Below are 22,305 nucleotides of genomic sequence, written 5' to 3'. Positions count from 1 at the left end.
AATTAAAAACAAAATTCTCAACTTTTTTATTTTCAGATATTGGCATGAAGATAATATGAAGTCTCTTTATTTCTTTAAGGAGTGTTTCATCCTACACTTCCAACATCTCATCCTGCATTTTCAAAAATTCTATTTTTAACCTTCTCAACTCTTCACCTTCAACTTTTCTAAAATTTTTATTTTTTAATAAATATATTTTTATTTTCTTCTCTCTCTTATTAAAGGCACTTTAATAAATACCTTTTTATTTTTTTCTCTTTCTTATTAAAATTCATCTGCATCATCTTAATAATAATCTAATTTAATTTAAAATTTAAATATTATTTAATATAATTTTATATTTTAATAATTATTAAAATATGATTTATATCATAATAATAGTTATATTAAATATATAAAAATCAAATAACTAAAATAATGATAAAAATGAAAAATAAAATAATAATAACAATAATATAAATTTTTATTTAATATATTCAAATATATTAAATTATATAAAACTATTACAATAAATTAAACAGTTATTAAATTTTAAATAAAAACAAAATTTTTAGAAACTTATTTATTGGATATCGTAAAATATGTTAATAGTGTTTTATTTAAAATTTAATAAATATTTAATTTAATTAAAAATAATATTATTATTTATTATATTTTTCTGATTTAATAATTATTAAAATATTATTTATATTTTATAATAATTTTATTAAAAAAGTAAAATAAAATAACTAAAATAAAAGTAATAATAATGAAAATAAAAATAGTATTCAAAATCACATAAAAGATATTTAAATATATTATATTATATTAAAATATTAATTTAATTAAATAATTATTAAAATTTAAATAAAAATAAATTTAAAATTTATTAATCGGATATAGAAATCCGATAATATATGAATCGGATATGATATTAAGAATCTTTTAAAATTTTGTTTTTTATTTAATTTTAATAATTATTTAAATGTGATTTTAAATATTATTTTTATTATTATTATTATTAATTTTATTATTATTTTTTTAGTAATTTTAATAAAACTATTATGAAAATATATATTATATGTTAATAATTATTAAAATATAAATTATAATAAATAATATTATAATTTTCAATTAAATTATATTTTTTTTAAAATTTTAAATAAAAAACTATTAACATATTTTACGATATCCAATAAATAAATTTTTAAAAATTTTGTTTTTATTTAAAATTTAATAACTGTTTAATTTATGGTAATATTTTAATATAATTTAATATATTTGATTGTATTAAATCAAATTTTATATTATTATTATTATTTTATTTTTATTTTTATCATGAGTTTTATTTTAGTTATTTGATTTTTATATATTTAATATAATTATTATTATGATATAAATCATATTTTAATAATTATTAAAATATAAAATTATATTAAATAATATTTAAATTTTAAATTAAACTAGATTATTATTAAGATGGTGCAGATAGATTTTAATAAAAAAGAGAAAAAATAAAAAGAAATATTTATTAAAGAGTTTTTAATAAGAGAGAAGAAAATAAAAATATGTTTATTAAAAAATAAAACTTTTAGAAAAGTTAGAGATCCAGACGTGGGAAAGTTAAAAGTAGAATTTTTAAAAGTGAAATTGGATGTGTAGGATGATATGAGTGAGGATGGTCCTTGGGGACGAGTGTCCTTTAAGACACTAATTGGCAGACCAATAATAGAGATCCTTGTCAGAGGCGTCCTTTCACGCGTTTTGCGTTTTGTTATAGGGAAATATCTTCACGCGTTTTTGCGTTTCAATAATCGAAAGTTTTTTTTTAGCGTACACGGTGAAATAAAAAAAAGACACTAAAGAACATGTTCATAAACTAAAGATGAAAACGAAACCTCTTTAATAAAGATTTTCCACTAGTAATCAATTCTTTTAAAAAAAATTTCCAACTTCCTATATATAATAACATAAAACCACACAAGAGTTACAAGGACCAGCAGAACAAGCATTCTTACTATTTGACCCGGGTTTTTCCACCCTATAGCCTCCAAAAATAGTTATTCTATCTACTGCTACAAGAACAAGAAGAACAACTTCTCTTACACAAGACCAGGTATTAGAAAATTCATCCTGCTTTTCTACGAGGTCCACCCACACCTTCCTCTCTTTCCACGAAAGTCCATTCAAAGTTGGTGTCTAATTTCCGAGAAAGAGGCTATTACTTGTTGTTATAAAATGGTTTTAAAACCAGGGAATTAGGGACATGACAAACATCCCATCACTTTATATGACCCGGGTCTGACGGAGTCCATTCTGGCAAAGGCATCCACAAAGGATAATAGCTCATAGCAAAGCTAAGTGTTTTTTTTTTCTGCTGTTGTTGTTGTTGAAGGATAATGGAGGGTTATTTGAATGAGAATTTTGAAGTAAAGCCCAAAAGGTCTACTGAAGAGGCTCTTCAGAGATGGAGGAAACTGTGCGGGTTTGTCAAGAACCCCAAAAGACGTTTTCGTTTCACAGCCAATCTCCCCATGAGAGACAAAGCTGCTGCTATGCGTCGTACCAATCAGGTGTCTATTTTTATTCACCATATTCTGATGTTCAGATGATATTTTAGGTATCTATGCTCAGAAGAAAAAATATATATTTTCTATTAATTACTCTATTTACGCTCTTTTCATGATTAAACACTGAGATAATTAAATTAAAAAGAAAAAAAAAACTAGCCGTGCTGTGTTTGACCGCTTTCTTAATTCTGTTTCACAATTTTTTTCATAAACATTTTTCTTAATGTATGACAGACTAAATAACTATAATTCTTTTAAGATACTAAATAGATAAATAAAATATATATGAATTATGTAGCATCATTGTACTTATATACTTCTGTCATTAATTTTTGGGATATTTTGTTAGACTCTTTGGATATTTTTTTCATTCATAGACTCTTTTGGGATACTAATTGAAATTGGTTTTCTTTCTTCCTCTGAATGCAATAGACTCTAGTCAATTTTGGCACTCAATCAGATACTCCTTGATCGTAAAAAGTGACTGATAGAAGAGTTACAGGTGTTAGAGCAGCGATTTTGAAATTTAGCCAAATCGCCAATGCATGATGATGTTCACATTATCTTCGTTTCTCCCTCGTTCCTCCAACTTCATTCTGTTAAAGCTAATTTCATGATTGTTGTTAATAATAAGTACATACTTGGCACTAAAGAGTTTGTACGTTTTATTGAGTTTATATCTAATTGGCTGTTGTTGAGCAACTTCAAGATACAAAATGCATTGCTACAAGTAATAAACTTCTCAAGATAATTATGAAAACATTAGGAGCTAGCTGGATATTATGACCAACATTTGACTGTAGTCACACTTGCTCTATACAAGTATAATAATAATGTAATGTTCTTATTTTCCTTTTATGGCGTACTGTTGATTCCTCATTTTTGTTGTTGTAGTGTAAATTCTTTTATTCATTTTTTTTTTAAATTTTCTCTTGGTTTGATAATTTCATAATCAGTATCACGCTTTTATCTCCTCAACACGTAGAATGTGACATCTCCATGTTTTACTTCTCCACGACTTATGCTCTTCTTGCTGCAGGAGAAGCTGAGGATTGCAGTTTTGGTTTCCAAAGCAGCTATTCAATTTATCCAAAGTAAGTTTCTTCAGAATCATTCTTATAGCTTTTCTATTTAAGAGTCAATATGTTAACTTGTGATCACATCCGCAGGCGTGCAACTAAGCGATTACAAAGTTCCAGAGGAAGTTAAAGCTGCAGGTTATCAAATCTGTGGCGATGAATTGGGGTGTATAGTTGAAGGCCATGATGTAAAGAAGTTCAGACTTCATGGTGGGGTTAATGGCATTGCAGAGAAGCTTTCTACATCAACCACTGAGGGGCTTAACAGTGACAGCGAGTCATTGAATAGGAGACAGCAGATATATGGAATCAACAAATTTACTGAAAGTGAAGCTACAAGTTTCTGGGTTTTTGTTTGGGAAGCCTTTCAAGACATGACTCTGATGATACTTGGAGTGTGTGCTATTGTGTCACTATTAGTTGGCATTGCAACTGAAGGATGGCCGAAGGGAGCTCATGATGGTCTTGGAATTGTTGCAAGTATCTTACTTGTTGTTTTTGTGACAGCAACAAGTGATTATCGCCAATCATTGCAATTCAAGGATTTAGACAAGGAGAAGAAGAAAATATCCATTCAGGTCACAAGAAATGGATACAGGCAGAAAATGTCTATATATGAATTACTTCCGGGCGACATTGTGCATCTTGCCATTGGTGATCAAGTCCCTGCTGATGGACTCTTTGTTTCAGGATTTTCTGTGTTGATTGATGAGTCAAGCTTAACAGGCGAGAGTGAGCCAGTTATGGTGAATTCTGAATATCCATTTCTTCTTTCTGGAACCAAGGTCCAAGATGGATCATGCAAGATGTTGATTACCAGTGTTGGCATGAGGACCCAATGGGGTAAGTTGATGGCTACTCTCAGTGAAGGTGGAGATGATGAAACCCCGCTACAGGTGAAGCTGAACGGTGTTGCTACCATTATCGGGAAGATAGGTCTATTCTTTGCCGTGGTTACTTTTGCAGTTCTGGTGCAAGGACTTGTAAGCAAAAAACTCCAAGAAGGAAGCTTGTCGAGCTGGAATGGGGATGATGCGTTGGAGCTGTTAGAGTTCTTTGCAGTTGCAGTCACTATAGTTGTCGTTGCCGTTCCAGAGGGGTTGCCATTAGCTGTGACATTGAGCCTTGCATTTGCTATGAAGAAAATGATGAATGACAAAGCCCTTGTGAGACATTTGGCAGCCTGTGAGACCATGGGATCAGCCACAACTATATGTAGTGACAAGACTGGGACACTAACAACGAACCACATGACTGTTGTGAAAACATGCTTTTGCATGAATAGCAAGGAAGTGAGCAATAATAAGACCTCTGGTTTGTGTTCTGAACTCCCAGAATCTGCTGTGAAACTGCTGCTGCAGTCAATATTCAATAATACAGGAGGAGAGGTTGTGGTTAACCAAAACGGAAAACGTGAGATTTTAGGAACTCCAACTGAGGCTGCAATATTGGAGTATGGTTTGTCTTTAGGTGGAGATTTTCAAGGAGAGAGACAAGCATGTAATCTTGTTAAAGTTGAGCCATTCAATTCCACGAAGAAAAAAATGAGTGTGGTGGTTGAGCTCCCTGATGGAGGCTTAAGAGCCCACTGCAAAGGTGCTTCCGAGATAATTCTGGCTGCTTGTGACAAAGTTCTCAACTCAAATGGCGAGGTTGTACCCCTTGATGAAGAATCAACGGGCCATCTTCAGGCCACAATAAACCAGTTTGCAAGTGAGGCACTTAGAACACTATGCCTTGCTTATGTGGAATTGGAAGACGGGTTCTCTCCTGAAGACCCTATTCCTGCTTCTGGATATACTTGCATAGGAGTTGTTGGTATAAAAGATCCTGTTCGTCCTGGTGTTAAGGAATCTGTGGCAGTGTGTCGCTCAGCTGGAATAACAGTACGAATGGTTACTGGGGACAACATTAACACTGCAAAGGCTATAGCCAGGGAGTGTGGAATTTTAACTGATGACGGCATAGCAATTGAAGGACCAGAGTTTAGAGAGAAGAGTGAGAAGGAGTTGCTTGAACTGATTCCCAAAATTCAGGTGCCACATACATTCTATATGCATTATATTTTTATTCCTACATACTGTTGATACTTTAACTAACATAGTGTGTAATTTCTTTTAGGTTATGGCTCGATCTTCACCTTTGGACAAACATACATTGGTGAAACACTTGCGCACCACGTTTGGGGAAGTGGTAGCCGTAACAGGTGATGGAACTAACGATGCCCCAGCCCTTCATGAAGCTGACATTGGACTTGCAATGGGCATTGCAGGAACTGAGGTGAGTGCAATGATATGCAATGTTTCCCTTTGAGAACCACTCATTCTACCCAGCAAAAGAAAAGGAATTTATTGTAATGTTACTCCTAGCTTTTTAGTGGAAGAAGCTAATATCATAATATGTGTATGGTACAGGTCGCAAAAGAAAGCGCAGATGTCATAATTCTGGATGATAACTTCTCCACGATAGTAACAGTGGCCAAATGGGGACGTTCAGTTTACATAAATATTCAGAAGTTCGTACAGTTTCAGCTGACCGTTAATGTGGTTGCATTAATAGTAAACTTCACGTCAGCTTGCTTGACAGGTTAGAAAGTGTAGCTTATTTTGATGTACTTCTCCCAAGCCTGCATGACAGGTTGCAAAAATGTTTTGTTCTTGTTATTTATCTTATGATCTTACGAGCATTTTCTCTCTCCAGGAACCGCGCCCCTCACAGCTGTTCAACTTTTGTGGGTGAACATGATAATGGACACACTGGGAGCACTTGCGCTTGCTACTGAACCTCCAAATGATGATTTAATGAAACGCACACCTGTTGGAAGGAAGGGGAATTTCATCAGCAACGTCATGTGGAGGAACATCTTGGGACAATCCTTGTATCAGTTTATGGTGATATGGTTTCTTCAGTCAAGAGGAAAATCAATCTTTTTACTTGACGGCCCCAATTCGGACCTTGTCTTAAACACGCTTATTTTCAACTCATTTGTCTTCTGTCAGGTAACTTTTCTGAAAAGTTGACAATTTGCTTAGGATTATTTATAATCCAAAATGTTATTCAAAATGTATGTTTGATTTTTGTACAGAAGTGTCTTACCAGATGTGGGCTGATTTGGTTTTGCAGGTTTTCAATGAGATAAATTCACGTGAAATGGAGAAAATAAACGTTTTCAAAGGCATATTGGATAATTATGTTTTCGTGGGTGTGATCAGCGCTACAGTTTTCTTCCAAATCGTAATAGTTGAGTACTTGGGAACCTTCGCAAACACAACACCTCTCACCCTGACACAGTGGTTCTTTTGCTTATTCGTTGGATTTTTGGGCATGCCAATTGCTGCTCGCTTAAAGAAGATCCCTGTTTGAAGCACGTGAATGGATAATCTCTTCCTCAAAAAGCAATCATTGATTATCATCATTAGTTGCTTCAAGGTCCCGTTATTCCTATTCATTCTCTAACTTTGGCTTGGAAGAAAATATGGAGCAGCGATGATCACTGGAGTCTCGGAGCAAATGACCAACCATTAACCATTTTCTTTGATACATATTTTCTTAGAAAGCACAATTATTTATGGCTTGTTGATGTAAATAACTAAATTTTTACTAGGATTCCTCTGTTTATTTCAATTGTTATTTACAAATCCCATTTGTTTTTTCTATAATTGTGGTCCTGAATCGTCCCTTCCATTATTTAAATACGCTATTTCCTCGAGCATAGTCATAATCTTGTCGTGTTCACTGAGTTATAGCAAGCCGTAATACCAAACTAGAACCTCGATCCTCGTTGCTCCTTAGTTAAATGATAAATTTCTGTGCAATTCAGATAAAATAGATAACAATGTTTTGGGAAACTAGATGGGGGTTGGGATGTATGTAATAATAGAACAAGCTAAAACAATCTATAGAGGAGTTGGATACATTTCTGTACACTTCAGGAAAAAACAAAACAACAATGTACTGGTGAACTATCGTTTTAATGTTGCCAAGTATAAAAGTATGTACATACAAGCTTTTATAAATCATACTTATATCCCTACAGAGGAAAGAAACACACAAATCAAATTTTTTAGTCATCAATCAAGGTGACTCTTCCAGTTTCATACAGATGATAAATCCACTGAGGTTCAATCAACTCCTTTGCTCGAATTAGTTTTCCCAGCTCATCTTCATCATTTTCTTCTGCAATTTCCCTGTCTATCTTGGGAAAAAGTTCTTGCAGAGATGACAGCATAATGTCACCCCAATCCCGGTCATCATGTTTAAACAGCTTAAGACAAACAAACCGCAAGAGTCCTAATAACAGCCCAAAGTTCTTCTGTTCTAGCCCAACAAGTGAAGAAACCATGAAAATGTTGCCAACTACATCCATGATATTGCGATTTTTTTTCAGTAATATAATCAACATTGCAAGAAGCTTACTGAAAGCTGAAAATTTTTCTGGTTGAGAACATTCATCATCTTCTTCAGCTTCAGTTACTTCAAAAAGTTCGGTCTTGGCTATAATCAAGGGCCATTTTGGAAAATGCAACTTCATCTGTTCAGATACAGATGAATGTTCCTCATCAGAGTCAGTATTTTTTTGAAAACTTGTAGATCCCAACCCTAGAAGCACATCAGGCAGCCAAGTCTTTACTGATGCAACAAGACGCCATGCATACCCAGAACCCATACACGATTCAATTGAAATGATTAAATCAAGCATGTTATTTGCAAGAACAAAAACTTCTGGTAAAGTACGTGAGGATCCACTAGACCCCGCAAGTATCACATTAAGTATTTTCGCTGCATACGTGAAAGAGCTTTTCAGGCAAATAGCAATATTTCTTTTATCCTCTTCCTTAAATTGAATTTGGTTACGATGTAGTTGGTCCAATGACGATATGATATGTTGAACACATTTAGATGTGCAATTTAAGAATAATCCATGCTTGTGAGGAGCAAAACACATAGCAGTGACATCAGCCATGAACTTGAGAACGGCAGTGAGCATCTTTACCATACAAAATACTTGTTGGGCATCATTTGTGGATCCTATGCATGTGTTCAGATAATTAGTCACGGATAAAAGAAATATACAAAGAAATAACATGGATCGTGTCTGCATACACAAATATAACTTGTCAAAAGTTTTGATCAGTGTGTTAGCAACAATGGGCAAAGACAAACACCACCATACAAACACATTCTCTTCTCTTCTGCAGAAAATTGGAGTTTGTCGAGTCCCAAGCTATATAGAAATCAAACACACTCTTTTGTTCTTAATAAGAAAAAAGCAGATGTCTTCTCAACAGACTCATATTTAAATGCAAACTGAGCCTTTACAAATTAAATAACACACATGTTTTTGTAGATATTTGGATGATATTTAATTCCTAACAGTTCAGAATAATAAATTGACATATTTTGCTCATTCTGTAGAACCAATAATATAAACGGTTTAAAGTGCGACATTCTCGTTATGATAGGAATGACTAATGGTACTTATTAAATATGAAGATCAAAAGACGAGAAACCTGAAAAGACTGATTAGAACTAAAAAAAAGTATAAGAAATCTGTGAATGATAATCCCCAGACCCAATAAACCAATATCTTGTTCAATATAAACCATATAAATTTATTTCAATCCAAGGATTGACTTAAGGGTTGCAATCAATTGAACTTCAGGTATTGTGCTTGAGCTGCATTTTTTTTCCTTCTATCCAGTGTGCTTGAGTTACTTACATTGGGTTAAAAGCACCTAATCCATTAGGTGACCAAAAAAACAGTGCCTTATATGTATTTACTCACCTCGGTTGCTTGGGCCACTTGCATCCGTAGGAGATAGCCTACGCCTTTTTGTGGAATTTTGATCCGTTCTATTAGTAGGCTGCGACTTACATGAATCTGCATCGTGGTTTTTCATGATGTCACCTTCTCCAAATAGTTTTTCCAAACAGTTGAGCACATGATCTATTGTCAGCTCCAAGATATTCTGCTTAAATGATTTTTTTTAGAAAACAGAGGGAATCAAATCAGGCAAACCATGATTGAAACATCAATCTGGTCAATGGATGATGTTATCAGATATTAATTCATCAACAAAAAGAATGGGAGTGTTATGAAAGCTGGCTCAGACCAAACTGTTGCGGCCTAGACGCAGTGATATATAAATGGTTTTAGCTGGTTGTTGTACAAAAAATGTAATGGAATCGATTACTCAGTAAAACCAATTTGAATACAAAATATGAATCTTTAATATTTTTTTTAATATAAGAACTTTTTTGGTTATATACATGTTTGGGAACTTTTTAGTATAGTTAACCAATGATTAGTTTGACCAATAAATTGGTAACCAAATGCTCTGATCAAGTTAATAACTGGTATAAGTCCAAGAACATGGTAGAAGGTCTTAAAAATAAAATTAATTAGTTCATGAAGTATAAACATTATACCATAATAATCTGCTGGAAACCTGAAAATTTCAAGAGATAAACAAATTCAACAGTTTGCCAGACAATTGCTTTTTTTTTGTTGTAGAAAATAATGAAAACGAAAAGTCACCAAAAAAACTGGCAAAAGAAGATATAGGTAAATCAAATTCCATGGCAAACTTATGTTAGTCAATAAGTCAACATGAAATTGCAGTTCCCATAAAGCTCAAACTTTATTGGTGCACACTTCAATTCACCAAGCTAATGCATTTCTAAACTTCCTAGAAAGATTACATTGGTGCTGGCCGCAGGTATCATGCATGTGATCAAAGTTTATAATATATATTTTAAAATTCAAAGAAACAAGAGAAATGAGACGCAAGACAATTATAATTTAATAAATTAAGAAAATCATTGGCATTAATGTGCAAGGCAATGAAAATGTACAAAATCATTCTACGGACACATCAAAATCTGAGAAAATCAGAAATCCAAAAAAAAAGTCAGGTAGATAAATTATAACGAGGCGAATATTTAAAAATAAAGTGCAAAGATTCTACTTGCCTCCGACAAAAATTTAGAAGAATCAATCTTAGTTTTCTTCCTCTTTGAATCACCGTTTTGTATACTTCTGCCAACGTTATCAACAGTCATTTGCAGAGCAAGGGCTATATATGCCAAAACAGGAGATACGTCCATTTTTTTACAGTGCCCACAATGCACAATACTGACTTCAGAAATCACCTTAAGAGAAACAAACAACATCTCTAAACTCTGAGATTTCATAATAGCCTTTCTGAAATCTTCATGCAGAAGCAAATCTCTAACTTGCCATGCCACTCCAATAGCTACTGAATAATCGTCCTTAAAAGACTGCTTTCTGTTAATTATCTTCAATTTAATTGAAAATTGTCCAGCGAATTTAGATTTCTTTCTTTTGGCAAATGAAACACTTTGATTCGGCATGTCTGCACCAAATTTAATATGACAACGATAGGCAGCCTTATGCAAGAAGGCCGTTAAGGCTTCAATCAAGTCATCAAAACCACCCAGTGAAAATAATAACTTATGTACAGACCTGATTTCAGTTTGTCGACCAACATCCTCAGTTAAACCACTGCAGTTTGTGACAACACCCATGCATTCTTCAAGAAGTCCAACAACATCATCTGGACACACAGTAGAGACAATGTTGAATAAAGAAGAACGGACTTCACCTTTAGACACCAGAGATAGTAAACCTCTTAGTTTCTCTCCATCAAGTAACTCTTTGAAAGCATTTATATAGTATGGTTCACTAGCTAAGTCATCACAAACATAGCAAATAGCAGCAAGGAAACCCTCAATCTGATTAGCATCTAGCTGATGTGGTGACAAAATCAAACTCAGGAATACTTTAACCAGTTCCATAAGATGAGATTTAGATACTCCTTCCAAGATGGCAAACTTGCAAAATCTTGCGCCAGCCGTTGGAGCCCTTTTTACAAGTGTAATGCAGCGATTACATGCTTCCTCAACGGGTACTTTTGAGGGAAAGTACGAAGGCATAAGTAATTTTGTTATCTTCTGAGCTACAGGAGGTTGATCGATAGCAAGAGCAGACAATAGCACATCTAGCTCCATCACCTATATAACAAATAGGTAACGTATACTACTAAGAATTATATTAGACATAGAACCTTACTAAACAATTATAATTTAACTCATGTACCTTGTTGAACTGAAAATTTCTAACATCCTTAAGATGGACTAAGAGATCTACTGCAGCAATTCGTACTGCCAGGGCCTTGTCCAGCATTAGGTGCTGCAGTCTTGGCAAGAGCACCTTAAGGATTTCGTGAGAATGGGGACTTCCAAGCAAATAAATGATTCCGTTTAACGTGGAAACCCTAACATCAGTGCATTCATCACGAGACATATCAACAAATATTTTTGTCAATACCTTTGTTATGATTGGTGAAGGAATAACTTCCCAAAACAGATGGAGGACGCGACAAGAACCTTCAACAGCAATTGTTCTCACTTCTGGACAATCATCCATAAGTAGCCTTTCTAACAGGAAAAACTGCTTATCAAGTAATGTATCCTTCTCCTCTTTGGTGGAATCGGGATCTTCAAGGGGAAACATGTCCAGAAGAAGATGCAAAGCATTTTGACGAACATTTGAGTTTGCAACCTAGTAAAGAGAAGGCTATGTAAAACTCTGAATGCAGAGACAAAAACGAGAGATTAATGTAGATGATGTATATATCAGCAATATCACTTTTACTAGTTTAAATTTATTGCAACTCAAACAAAACGGTTTTCGAGAAACTCAACTTAACAGGTTCCCTTTAATTTATATGAGCAGCTATAAAATTATAATTTAGTATAACAGTCATAGAATTAGTTTGGTTCAAATGAGGGGAACAAAGGAAAAGAATGTTAGCGGAAGGAAGGAGAGGAAGAACCCCTTGTTTGGTTAAAAAAGAGGGAGTTGGGAAAATAAAATAATCTACTAGTATACCTTTTCAACAAACAAATTAAATCATTAAACTTATAAATTATTCAAGAAAACTCATATAACACCATTACAAAAAATACCTTCTGAACTTTTTAAGGATCCATCAGTTTCACCTTAACACTTCCCCGCTAGTGATCTTAGCAACCTAATAATCAACATAGTCTACCCGCCAAAAACAAAATCAAAATCAACATACAACAAAAGTAAACCAGAAGAGGGAGGGGTGCGGGGGCGGCGGGGAGGACTTTATTAACTCTATCTTCATTTACCTGCAGAGACCTAAAGACGACAGGCTCGGCGAGACGAAAAAGCATTTTCTCAACCCCATCGGTGGTCCTCTGGTTAATAAAAGCTCCCAAGACTCTCCTAATATACGAAGCAAAAGGTCCGGAAGAAGCATGTATGGCAGCATCAATCAAATCCTGCAAGAACCCATTCTCTATCTCACTTTTCGAATCCCCTTGGGCAGCTCTCCACGCCCGAAACAGAATGTCACCGTAAGCCTCCAGCATCGACTTTCTCCCGAAGGGAATTTGGGACCGAATCATCGCCAACAGTTCCTTCCCAACCTGATGGCTCAGCCCAAAGACAAATGCAAGAAATCTCCTCCCATCCTCCGCTTTCAAATACAAGGGCGAAATCATACACCGAATCAGCAACAGCTTCAAGTCATCGATGCTCTCGTCGTCGAAATCGAACAGAGTGAACGCCTCGCGGAGCAGGCAGACCTTGTGCACGTCCACCTTCTTGTTGAGCGTGAGCGACCGAGACAACAGGAAAGGGAGACTCTGCGAAATCAGCGACTCCCTTCCCACCAAATTCTCTTTCCACCATTCCTCGCACAAACCCTCAATCGCCGACGACAGAGACAACTCCGACTCAAAAACAATCAAATTATCGTGCAGCGCCTGAATGCCGGGAAGCAGAGCAGAGAGCAAGAACGGTTTTCTTGGATGCGAAACGCACAGCAGAGCAATGTGGGCGAGAATTTCGAGGCGCGCGATAAGTCCATGTTTCTCGTCGACTGGTTCAGGTTCGGAGCAGCGGGAGGAGCTTCGGCGACGCTTGGAGGGAGGACAGTGAGGGGAGCCAGGGTTTTGTTCGGAGTTGGACCGTGGAAGGTTCTGGAAGGATTGGACGGAGGCGGAGATGGAATCGGAGAGGGTGGAAGGGAGAGAGGTACACAGAGGAGAGGAGGGTTTAATGGAATGGATTAGGGTTTTGAATGAGGATTTTGAAGATTTGAGGTTTTGTTTGGTGGCTAAGGAAATGAACTCTTCCGCTGAGGATTGCAGAGAAGAACGAAGCCTCTTCTCCATCACGCTTTCTCCACTGTAACATCACTCACCTCCGACCTTCTTTTTTCAAATTCATAAAGAGGAGGGAAAAGATTCATTTTCAAATTCTCGTCTTCATTGGGCCTTTTTAAAATTCAAAGCACAAGGCTCTCCACCTTCAAATTTTGAGTGTTACTCCTTGCACCACCACACAATACTTCCTATACCTTCTCGTTCTCCTTTTGACCTTATCTAATATTTAATTTATTGTGGTTAAAATTTTTAATTTTCATCAGCATAATTTATATCTTGTTTATATCTTCAAACGGATGTGAGTATCAGTTGTATTCTTAATCAGATATCAACATCCTCTCACGGATCTCTAAGTCCGTTTAAGCATAAACGGATCTCGGTAATTAAACGAATATTGTTACAGTTTAATTTTTCACCACCTAGCTTTAAACTCTTCCGCATTCTTTTAAACTCTCCAGCATTCTCAGCTTTAAACTCTTCCGCATTCTATTGAACTCTTCAGTATTCTCTTAAGTTCATCCATGGTCTTGTTATATTATGCAGATCATCAAATGTCACATTTTCTTTCAATAGGTCAAAAACAACTGATTGAACCGGAGAATCAAAGGACACGTTTTCCGAGAAGACTATGTTATCTTGATTTGGGATGGGAGAAACTTCTTCAGGAACAACAAGTACTAACCACCTAATTGGTCAATTAGAATATGAGTGTTAATAACTTTAGTGGATATTTCAACACAAATTTGAGCTGAATCCAGACACAAACTTAATCTACTACCGATAAATATGAAATAAATAGTGGTGTGTGATGCATATGGGAAAAGACAAGGAAAAGGTGAAGAAAGAACAGTAGAATAGGAAGAGCAGTGCTGCCATTGCCGCAACCAACTTCCAAAAGCTTAGAGTTTGGGGGACATGAGAGTAATTTTGGGAACTCCTTCAACAAATAACGTCTTTCCTGAATGGCAATAAGCGGTTAGGTTTGGAAATTTGAAAGCGAAAAATGCGAAGAGGAAAACGGAAGGGACCTTGAAGAATTTTCCAAAAGCGTGACGAAGGTGAAATTGCTTCCATGTTAGGACGTCAGATTCGGGTGGAGGAGACGGTGACGAAGAAGACGCGGATTCAAAGTGGTAGGCATAGGAAGGGTTTGCTTCCACCTTTGCTCGTAGGTCTTCCCAGTGGAAGTCCTTGCAGAAGTATTGCGCTTCTGCTTCTCCTTCACTACTAGTTGTCCCTTTCTCCATTTGCTTCCACTCTTTTTTTATAGCTACAGTGATCAACAACAAGTACTAACTACCTAATTAACATTTGCTACAAAGAGCATAAACAAACCTTTATCATCAGATCTATCACATGAGTCAGTGACAATGGAAGAAAAAAATGAAGGAGAAAACGAAAAAAAAAGAAGTGAGAGAGTTAAGAGAAGGAGAGAAAGAAGACGGTGAAAGGGAGTAATGAAGTTGCTCCCTCCACCACCACCAACCACTCCCTGCACCTCCCCATACCTAATCTGCTCTTCTATAAAACGGATGTCAACATCTGTTTCACCTTCAACGGATGTTGACATCCGTTTAATAAATTTTTAAAAAATATTTTATTTATTATTTAAATAATAATATATACATTAAATTAATAATAATTATTTTATTAAATAAAATAAAATTAATTTATAAATAATTAAGTAATAATTTTTAAAAAATTAAATAACATTTATATATTAATTTAAAATATAAAAAATTAAAAACAAAAAAACAAAAAAGGTAACGGATGTCGCCACATCCGTTAACGGATGTGGCACATCCGTTTTAATATATTTATAACAAATTTTTTAATTATTATTTAAATAATAATACATAAATTAAATTTAATAATGATTATTTTATTAAATAAAATAAAATAAATTTATAAATAATTAAGTAATAATTAAGTAATAATTAAATAATATTTATACAATAATTTAAAAGAAAAAAATAAAAAAAAAAAACTAAAAACCAAAAAAAAAATGCAACGGATGTCGCCACATCCGTTAACGGATGTGGCACATCCGTTTTAATATATTTATAACAAATTTTTTAATTATTATTTAAATAATAATACATAAATTAAAATTAATAATAATTATTTTATTATATAAAATAAAATTAATTTATAAATAATTAAGTAATAATTTTAAAAAAATTAAATAATATTTATATATTAATTTAAAATACAATAAATTAAAAAAAAAATTTAAAAAAAAAAACTCAACGGATGTGGCACATCCGTTGAAGAATTTTTTCTTCAACGGATGTTGACATCCGTTGAAGAAAAGAGGTGGAGGTGTAGGATATTTTAAAATATAAAGGATAGTTTTGGAATTTTAGAAAAATGTGATGGTACAGGGAGCAAAGTGGGGTGGTGTAGGGAGCAACACCCATGAAGGTTATGTGAGGGTGTGGGGTACTGCAGCAGTGAAAAAGGAAATGGGAATGAGATAAAGATTTTATATTAAAATATGTAAAAGTAAAAAGTAAATATTTAGATAATGTTACTTTTGGAAATAAGAAAAGTTGGAGAGGTGCAGAAAGGACTATGTGTGGTGGAGAGAGTAATTATCTCAAATTTTTTTCCTTAATTCCCAAATTTTTCTAAATACCTTATATGAACTTTTTGAATAGGGTAAAAAAAATCTCTCTCCTTATTTTTTAATTTTATTTATTTTTTTCTTTTGTTTAGAGTTTAAGATTTATTTTATGTGATCTTAATTAGTTTATTTATTTTCTTTAAATTTAGTTATTTGTTTGATTAATTGGTTTTAATCTTTATTTCAATTTGTTTGATATAGAATTTGTAAAAACACACCGTGCTTCTATATATATTGGGTTGAGAAATTTGAACAAGGTGAAACTAGGACGAGACTTTCAATATCTCTTGCTAGAAGGGATGTTGTATATTCATCGTGGAAAGGTCGAGTTCGTAATTTTTTTAATGGTGGATGACTTTTTTAAATTTAGATCAATGAAAAATAAAGTTAATAATTTTCATTGACTTAAATTCTTAAAATTCAATTATATTAGCATAACTTTATTCACTTAAATTCGTAAAATTCAATTGTACTAACATAAAACTTAGTAAATATTTTTCAAATCAACTTGTTTCTTTCTTACTCTATCTAAGAGGAACTTGCTTGTTCATGTTCAATAACAAATTTTAATAATAATATCAATAATAATAATAATTAAACATCTATATTTTTAAAATGAAATAAATAATACAATTATGCATCTTTACTATTAAATGTAAAAAGTTATTTCACATTAAAAAAAATTACAATGAAAGTTAATTTATAAAAACAAATTGTGTTACATAGATGTATACGTGAAAATTATATACAAACTTATAATACAAAATAATTAACTGAAGTAATACAAACTTTTAAGTGACCCGGGAAATTTAATTAAATCACTTAAAATTAAACGAATTGCTTATGCAGGGAAAATCTCCAATTTTTAAAATAGCTATAAAAATGGAGGTGATCATTTCTAATCAATATCAAATATATTAAAAAGGCATATACTATATTTTGAAGTATTTTGATTAACTCGTTTATTTTTCAATAAAAACCATTTTAGTAAAATGTGTTTTTCTTTTCATTTTTAATTATAATTTAAACATGTTATATCTCTCATTATTACAAGTGTATAATGTGAGACATCTTGCAAAAATAACAAAAACACAAACAAGTGAACATACGGTTGCACAGTTTGATGAGGTATTACAACTCTGACATGCACGATTATTTGAAAATTATGTTAAAATATAGCAAACAAACAATAATTTTGTGAAAAAAAAAAAACTTTGTGCATATGGCATGTGTTATTAACAGATGTTGATATTTATAGCTAAAAACGAGTGGGGGATAGATTTGAGGTGTTTTTTTAGCTTTATGTTTCCTTTTTCATGGAAACGTATGCAAAATTGCAGTCAGGCTCTGATAACTCATCCTCCTCGCTCTCCTATTCTCTTTTGCATCACCAATCTTCACCCATTTTTGAATTTCTTATGCAAAGCAAAAGGTGGTGATCTTCTTGAAAGGAGAGTTTTACTTCAATAATTTATTTTAATTATATTAGTTAAGATTAAGGTCTTGAAGGATTTTATTGTGATTCCACAATTTTTTGTTGTGTTTTTATCCTCTCTGGGATTGTAAGTTTTTTGAAACAATATTCAGAGGAGCACTTTAAAAGTTCAGACCAGGTAATCCAGTTCACTTTCTTTCTTTATTTTTCATTATTAATTTGGATCATAATTTGTTCTATTGATATTCATTTGTTTATCTTTTGTTGTTTATTTAAGATTGTCAATTGATCCACATAAACCATATCATTTAGATCCTTTTCACGTATGTAGAAATTTCATTTGTTTCACATGGAAAAAATCTCGATTATTTAATGCAGTTTGTTTACAAACCTGCTGAGAGACAATATGCAAAAACTTACAAAAACTTTTCTCAAAATGATATATAAATACATTTTTTATTTGAAATTAAACACTCAATATATAAATACTAATTTATCACAAACTCTACATCATTGTTGGACTTTGCTGTTGTTGCAATTTCTAATGTCATGCTGAAATTTATGAAATGAACCAACACTTCTGGATATGGTATAAAGTATTTGGTATGAATTTTTTAGATGTTTAAGTTGGAGGTATAGATCCATTAAAGCTTTAGATTTTTTTAGTTAATAGTTTGCTTTTGTCTAATTAATTGATATAAAATCTCTCTACAACAGTCAATTAAGACAACTGGTTTTCAAAAGTTAAAGAACTGATTATTTCTGAAATATATTTAAAACTATGAAAATAAATATAATATATCAGAATTTTCTTAGAAAAAATAAAGAAAGATGAAACCCACTTCACCAACCTTGGTGTATTAAAGATGTGGATAAAATTTCATATGATACTTTCTTTTCAATTATTTGTGTGAAGCTACAATCAGATAAATCAGCTTAGGTTTATATTTTAACAAGATCATAATAATAATAAACATTTCATATAACATTGATAGTGTAAATGATATCATATACATAGAAAATATGAATATTTTGTTATGCTTCTGATGATATTTATTATAAAGAACAAGACACTTGAAAGTAAAACGATGTTGGGTTTTAATCTTTAAAAAAAATGGAATGGAATTTCATGGATGAAAATGTGTAATATGTTTTTGTATATTAACTTTTGTATAATTATTTTTAAAATTATAGGATTATTTGTTATTACTCATGTTTCTTTTTTTATACTAAGAGTACAAAAAATTAAACAAATTTTAACCAAAAATTAACATAAAAAAATAAGGATCTAAGATATTTTCATCGAAGACTTAGAAAGATGATTTCATTTTTTTTAAGATTTAAAAATAAAAACATTTAAATATTATATTCAAATAAATGTTCGATGTTTAAAGTGATGCATTATTAAATGATAATTCAATGTTTACATAGGTATATAATACACATGTTTCTTATTTGCTCTTAAAATATTGTCTAAAATTAAATGTAAACTGAGTTATGAAATTAGAATAAATATTTTTTTAAAATTAATTATATGTGATATGAATTATATTATAAATAGTAATTTTTTTACTAAATAACATTTTATATTTGTTTATGTAGGAAAAGAAAAGCGTAAAACAATGACTAACATGATTAACGATCATTCTAAGTCTCTTCAAAATGTCAATAAATTAATTCCTATATCACCTCCTATGCCACGTTCAATATCAATCAATTCATTTTACGATTGTAAGACATCTTATAATTCAAAACCAAGAACACAAAACAACAACGACTCTTCGTCAAGAAAGGATTTGTGGGAGCGCCTTTTCTATCAAGGTTATAAAGCAGATGTTTGCATTAACACTAACAGTGGTGATGTTGTTTATGCTCATTCTAACATTATTGTAAGTTCATTCATCCTATTCCATTAAAGACTCATCTTATGATCGTATTATGAGATTATGATATGATGTTAAATTTTTCTAAAGTATTGTTTACACATAAAATAAAGTCATTCATATTGAGTTAAGGATATTTGGAATGTTTTATATTACTTTATGATATTAATCATCGGAAAATAAATACATTATATGATCAGTCCTTAAAAACACATTGAATATTTTTTTCTTCCATTGTTGAAGTCATTAATTCATATTATTTGAATAGGCCATGGCTTCTCCTGTTTTAAAAGGCATGCTAAAGCAAGCACATCGACATGGACGATGGCGAAAAATATCAATCATTGGGGTTCCACATGATGCAGTTCAAGTTTTTATTCGATATTTGTACACTTTTAGGTATGTTTGATCCTTTGTCATGATGTCATGTAAATCATTAATAACACACACAATTATACAATAATGTTTGATAATATTTTGAATTTTGTTTACTACACTTAGATGTAATTGATTTGTTAATGTAATCAAACATGATAGTGAGGGTTTTGATCTTAATTCATTGTCTTTACTCTTCTTTATAATATATTATTTTAATATACATTTGTTAAAACATTGTTAAATTTGTTTTATAGATACGAGAAAGAAGATATGGATGAATTTGTTCTACATTTGTTGGTGTTGTCACATGTATACATGGTTCCTCACTTAAAGTGTGAATGTGAACAAAGACTAGAATTGGGTTTACTCACCATGGATAACTTGGTTGACGTGTTTCAACTAGCGTTGTTATGTGATGTTCCAAGACTTAGTCTCATTTGTCATCGCAAGATATTGAAAAACTTCAAAGTTGTTTCAGAGTCAGAAGGATGGAAAGCAATGAAGTTGAGTCACCCACTTCTAGAAAAGGAAATTCTAGAGTCAATGATCAATGAAGAAACTGTAAGACCATGTTTTTATTTTTCCTTCATTTTATCTTGGCTAACCGATCCATTCTATTTTTTAGATTTGTTTCTATTTTAAATTTTAGCCTGTGTAAAATAAAATATATAAATATCTAAAGTAGTTTTTATGACAATTTATAATCGATAAAAATATTTTTGTTGCAAAGTTATACAATTCAACCTCTTTATAGTCTGAGCAATGTAGATTAAACTTAATTTATATTCACATTAAGAACTAAACTTGTCGTTTTTGTCTGTGAAAACTAAAACTCAATAAAAGGACAAATATATTACGAAATAAACAACTCAACCTTTTTTATTTACCGTGTGGTGTGAAATTTGATTAGTCATTTATCTAATTGCTTTTACATTAATTTATTACGCAGATAAAAAAGGAAAGAATCAGAAAAATGAATGAAAAAAAGGTATATCTACAATTGTATGAGGCCATGGAAGCTCTTGTTCACATATGTAAAGATGGTTGTCGAACTATTGGTCCTTATGATAAAGATCTTCAAGCAAACCAACCATGTAAGTATTCAGCATGCAACGGATTAGAGTTGCTTGTTCGTCATTTTGCTGCATGTAAGTTGAGAGTTCCCGGAGGATGTGTTCATTGCAAGAGGATGTGGCAATTATTCGAGTTACATTCTCGATTATGTGTTAATCCGGACGATTGTAGAGTTCCTTTATGCAGGTAATTAATAATAATATGTGTTTTATATTGAAAATGTACTTTTTTACAACTTGTTCATCCACTGCAATAGTAACACATTTTCTTTTTATTTCAGGAACTTTAAGGAACGAATATCAAAACAAAGCAAGAAAGATGAAATTAGGTGGAAAATTTTGGTTGAAAATATCTTGAGAACAAGAGGAATCAAGATAGCATCATGTTTTTTGCAACAATGATTGTGATGTTGTGGTAGATGCATAAATTTTGGATACTAAGAGTTGGTCTAAAACCAAATGCTAATTGTATATTCAATTTCTGTAAGTGTTAATAAGAAAATAAGGTTAAAGATGAAAATTTTCTCTTTGTTACCTTAATTAAAAAAAAAACAAGTAGAAGAACATCTTTTTCTAATATGTTTATTATTTTTTTATGTCAATTTTTTATATATTTATTTAGTTTCTTATTCATTTGGTCATGGAACTGTTTATTTATTCAAAAGTGTGGATATCAATCTATCATTTATATTTATGAATAGAAATTTAATATGTATATGACTTTCAATGATGTCATCTTACATCATTAGTAAGTACATCTTTAATTAATGAGCTGTATGTATTTGAATTAAGCTTTCAATAAAGTGGGTACTTATAATTAAGAAAAACACATAATAGCGAATAAAAAGATTAAATATGTTTTTCATTTCAAACTATTTATTAAATTTGTTATTCGTCACTAATTAAAAATATTCATAAGAAGTGGATAAAATGATCCAGAATGATAAACCCATTTTTCTTTGATTTTTCTTCAACTTTCCAACTACTTTCATGAAAAACCATTTATCTTCAAAATCGGCTTGAGAACCCAATTAGTTTATCAACAAACCCTAAACACACAA

At 32.1% G+C, this 22,305-nt stretch overlaps 3 protein-coding genes across 4 annotated transcripts; 2 read left to right on the top strand and 1 right to left on the bottom strand.

Annotated features, from left to right (window-relative positions):
* Positions 1-1,962: 1,962 nt before the first annotated feature.
* LOC124829926 (calcium-transporting ATPase 2, plasma membrane-type-like) lies at positions 1,963-7,287 on the top strand. Its single transcript, XM_047303515.2, has 7 exons — positions 1,963-2,552; positions 3,589-3,643; positions 3,719-5,664; positions 5,750-5,908; positions 6,043-6,214; positions 6,329-6,627; positions 6,752-7,287. The coding sequence occupies exons 1-7, from the start codon at positions 2,379-2,381 to the stop codon at positions 6,989-6,991; spliced, it is 3,045 nt and encodes a 1,014-aa protein (XP_047159471.1). The 5' UTR covers positions 1,963-2,378; the 3' UTR covers positions 6,992-7,287.
* A 228-nt stretch (positions 7,288-7,515) lies between these two features.
* LOC148195938 (uncharacterized) lies at positions 7,516-15,274 on the bottom strand. 2 transcript variants are annotated; one of them, XM_088094645.1, is made up of 6 exons: positions 14,878-15,274; positions 12,809-14,807; positions 11,748-12,212; positions 10,601-11,662; positions 9,414-9,597; positions 7,516-8,656 (listed from the first exon to the last, which is right to left on the bottom strand). In XM_088094645.1, exons 2-6 carry the CDS (start codon positions 13,856-13,858, stop codon positions 7,692-7,694), a joined length of 3,726 nt encoding a protein of 1,241 aa, XP_087950771.1. In that variant the 5' UTR covers positions 13,859-14,807; positions 14,878-15,274; the 3' UTR covers positions 7,516-7,691. The 2 variants fall into 2 exon arrangements, with proteins under 2 accessions (XP_087950771.1, XP_087950770.1); XM_088094644.1 differs by having other exon boundaries at positions 12,809-15,274.
* Positions 15,275-19,532: 4,258 nt separating this feature from the next.
* LOC124829929 (BTB/POZ and TAZ domain-containing protein 4) lies at positions 19,533-21,646 on the top strand. Its single transcript, XM_047303518.2, has 5 exons — positions 19,533-19,799; positions 20,062-20,192; positions 20,426-20,732; positions 21,121-21,431; positions 21,526-21,646. Exons 1-5 carry the CDS (start codon positions 19,533-19,535, stop codon positions 21,644-21,646), a joined length of 1,137 nt encoding a protein of 378 aa, XP_047159474.2.
* The last annotated feature ends 659 nt before the right edge of the window (positions 21,647-22,305 follow it).

The sequence above is a fragment of the Vigna umbellata genome, chromosome 7 (genome assembly GCF_029865625.1).
Source record: "Vigna umbellata cultivar VRB3 chromosome 7, Vumbellata_1.0, whole genome shotgun sequence".
Taxonomy (NCBI): Eukaryota; Viridiplantae; Streptophyta; class Magnoliopsida; order Fabales; family Fabaceae; genus Vigna; species Vigna umbellata.
The sequence above is the reverse complement of the archived record's forward strand: the minus strand, read 5'-3'. Positions and strand labels throughout refer to the sequence as shown.

Coding starts and splice junctions, on each gene's coding strand:
- LOC124829926 (XM_047303515.2), top strand. CDS start 2,379: ATGGAGGGTTATTTGAATGAGAATTTTGAAGTAAAGCCCAAAAGGTCT. Junction 3,644..3,718: donor AGCTATTCAATTTATCCAAA/GTAAGTTTCTTC, acceptor TCACATCCGCAG/GCGTGCAACTAAGCGATTAC. Junction 5,909..6,042: donor TGGGCATTGCAGGAACTGAG/GTGAGTGCAATG, acceptor TGTATGGTACAG/GTCGCAAAAGAAAGCGCAGA.
- LOC148195938 (XM_088094644.1), bottom strand. CDS start 13,858: ATGGAGAAGAGGCTTCGTTCTTCTCTGCAATCCTCAGCGGAAGAGTTC. Junction 9,598..10,600: donor CTTCTAAATTTTTGTCGGAG/GCAAGTAGAATC, acceptor TCATTTAAGCAG/AATATCTTGGAGCTGACAAT. Junction 8,657..9,413: donor AAGTGGCCCAAGCAACCGAG/GTGAGTAAATAC, acceptor ACACATGCATAG/GATCCACAAATGATGCCCAA.
- LOC124829929 (XM_047303518.2), top strand. CDS start 19,533: ATGACTAACATGATTAACGATCATTCTAAGTCTCTTCAAAATGTCAAT. Junction 20,193..20,425: donor CGATATTTGTACACTTTTAG/GTATGTTTGATC, acceptor TTTGTTTTATAG/ATACGAGAAAGAAGATATGG. Junction 20,733..21,120: donor CAATGATCAATGAAGAAACT/GTAAGACCATGT, acceptor TTTATTACGCAG/ATAAAAAAGGAAAGAATCAG.